This window comes from Otolemur garnettii, unplaced genomic scaffold (genome assembly GCF_000181295.1).
Source record: "Otolemur garnettii isolate 467f Iridium unplaced genomic scaffold, OtoGar3 scaffold00077, whole genome shotgun sequence".
Lineage (NCBI taxonomy): Eukaryota > Metazoa > Chordata > Mammalia > Primates > Galagidae > Otolemur > Otolemur garnettii.
In genome coordinates this window covers 2135487-2137084 of record NW_003852472.1, presented here as the reverse complement: position 1 = coordinate 2137084, position 1598 = coordinate 2135487, and the positions used below count along the sequence as shown (strand labels likewise).

Below are 1598 nucleotides of genomic sequence, written 5' to 3'. Positions count from 1 at the left end.
GCTATTTTTTGGTTGCAGCCGCCATTGTTGTTTGGTGGGGCCAGGCGGGATTCGAACCCGCCAGCTCAGGTGTATGTGGCTGGCGCCTTAGCCACTTGAGCCACAGGTGCCAAGCCGAGTAACTTCTTGCACTCTTGAGCTACCAATTGGCCTCCACCCATGAGGGCCATGATTTACGATCTCAGTATGTCAGGATAAAAAAAAGTCAAAAGAAAATTACGACAGAAATGATGGGAGGTACGTCATGGAGGGCATGGAGAAAGCTTTGTTTTAAAACAACACAAAACAATAATCTTCAAAGCCTTCCTCACGGCTCGGCACCTGTAGGTCAGCGGCTAGGGTGCCAGCCACATGCACAGGAGCTGGTGGGTTCAAACCCGGCCCGGGCCTGCCAAACAATAATGACAACTACACCTAAAAAATAGCCAGGTGTTGCAGTGGGCACCTGTAGTCCCAACTACTTGGGAGGCTGAGGCAAGAGAATCGTTTAAGCCCAAGAGTTGGAGGTTGCTGTGAGCTGTGACACCACAGCACTCAACCCAGGGCTATATAGTGAGACTCTGTCTCAAAAAAATAAAAAACAACCTTCCTCATAAACCTGCCAAGCTCCTAAGAGATCTGGACACAGATCTAATCCCCAAGGGAGTGGAGTTCCAGCCAACTGTAAGGACCTAAGGGATCAGCTGAAGTCAAGAACCTAAAGGTCTATCCTTGCATCCTGGGTGGTCTCTGCTCTTGCCCCCCGCTGCTGGGGCAAGAGGCAGATAGCTATAAGTCTGTTACGGATGAGAGTAGTTTAGGCGGGTACTTCACTGCCCCTCTCCTAAGACTTAATTTCTTTGCTCCTCCAAGTCAGAGGAGAATAAACCCTAAGAGCTAAGTATACTTCCCTCCTTTCCTCACCTCTCATTTGTTAATATGGCAAATAACTACAGAAGAATGCTCATTACCTTATTTTCTTTGTTGGCCTCTCTGGTGTCTGGGAGCGGGATGAGGCTGGGCTAGAGAAGGGTGATGAAGTGGGGCCACTTCTCTTCCAGAGCTAGAAGTCAAACCAAGAGTGACATGAATCCACCAGTTGATAATTTAGCATCTGACCATCAACCTACATTTAATACTACATTCATCACTACATTTAATAAAGTCTCCTTTTAAATGACTAACACAATATTTTTCTGTAAAAAAAGACCCTTGAAAAGAATAGTCAATTGCCAGTTCCAATTATGGAAGCAACAAAGAAAAACAAGGAGTCTAGAAAAGGAATAGAATGCTAACTATAATAATAAAAGGAAATGTTCTTTTGCATATATTAATAAGTGGAATGTTACATTCAGTTACAGTAGAGCTATGATGTGTAAAAGGACTGTCTATGGAAAGGATAAAATTAAGAAACTGTCCAGTGATGATAAGCCAATAAACTAATTTAGTCTTACTTTCATTATATGTTCAGTTTTTATTTTTTATTTATTTATTTATTTTTTGAGACAGAGCCTCAAGCTGTCCCCCTGGGTAGTGCTGTGGCATCATAGCTCACAGCAATCTCCAACTCCTGGGCTCAAGCGAGTCTCCTACCTCAGCCTCCCAAGTAGCTGGGACCA

At 44.1% G+C, this 1598-nt stretch overlaps 1 protein-coding gene across 1 annotated transcript in view; it reads right to left on the bottom strand.

The window, feature by feature from the left end:
• LOC100961967 (nuclear envelope pore membrane protein POM 121C) overlaps positions 1-1598 on the bottom strand; it is a 28108-nt gene that overhangs the window by 9019 nt on the left and 17491 nt on the right. Inside the window, exon 6 of the mRNA XM_023515702.1 lies at positions 951-1042. Within this exon, the coding sequence (XP_023371470.1) occupies positions 951-1042 (92 nt within the window). The remainder of the gene's footprint in view (positions 1-950; positions 1043-1598) is intronic.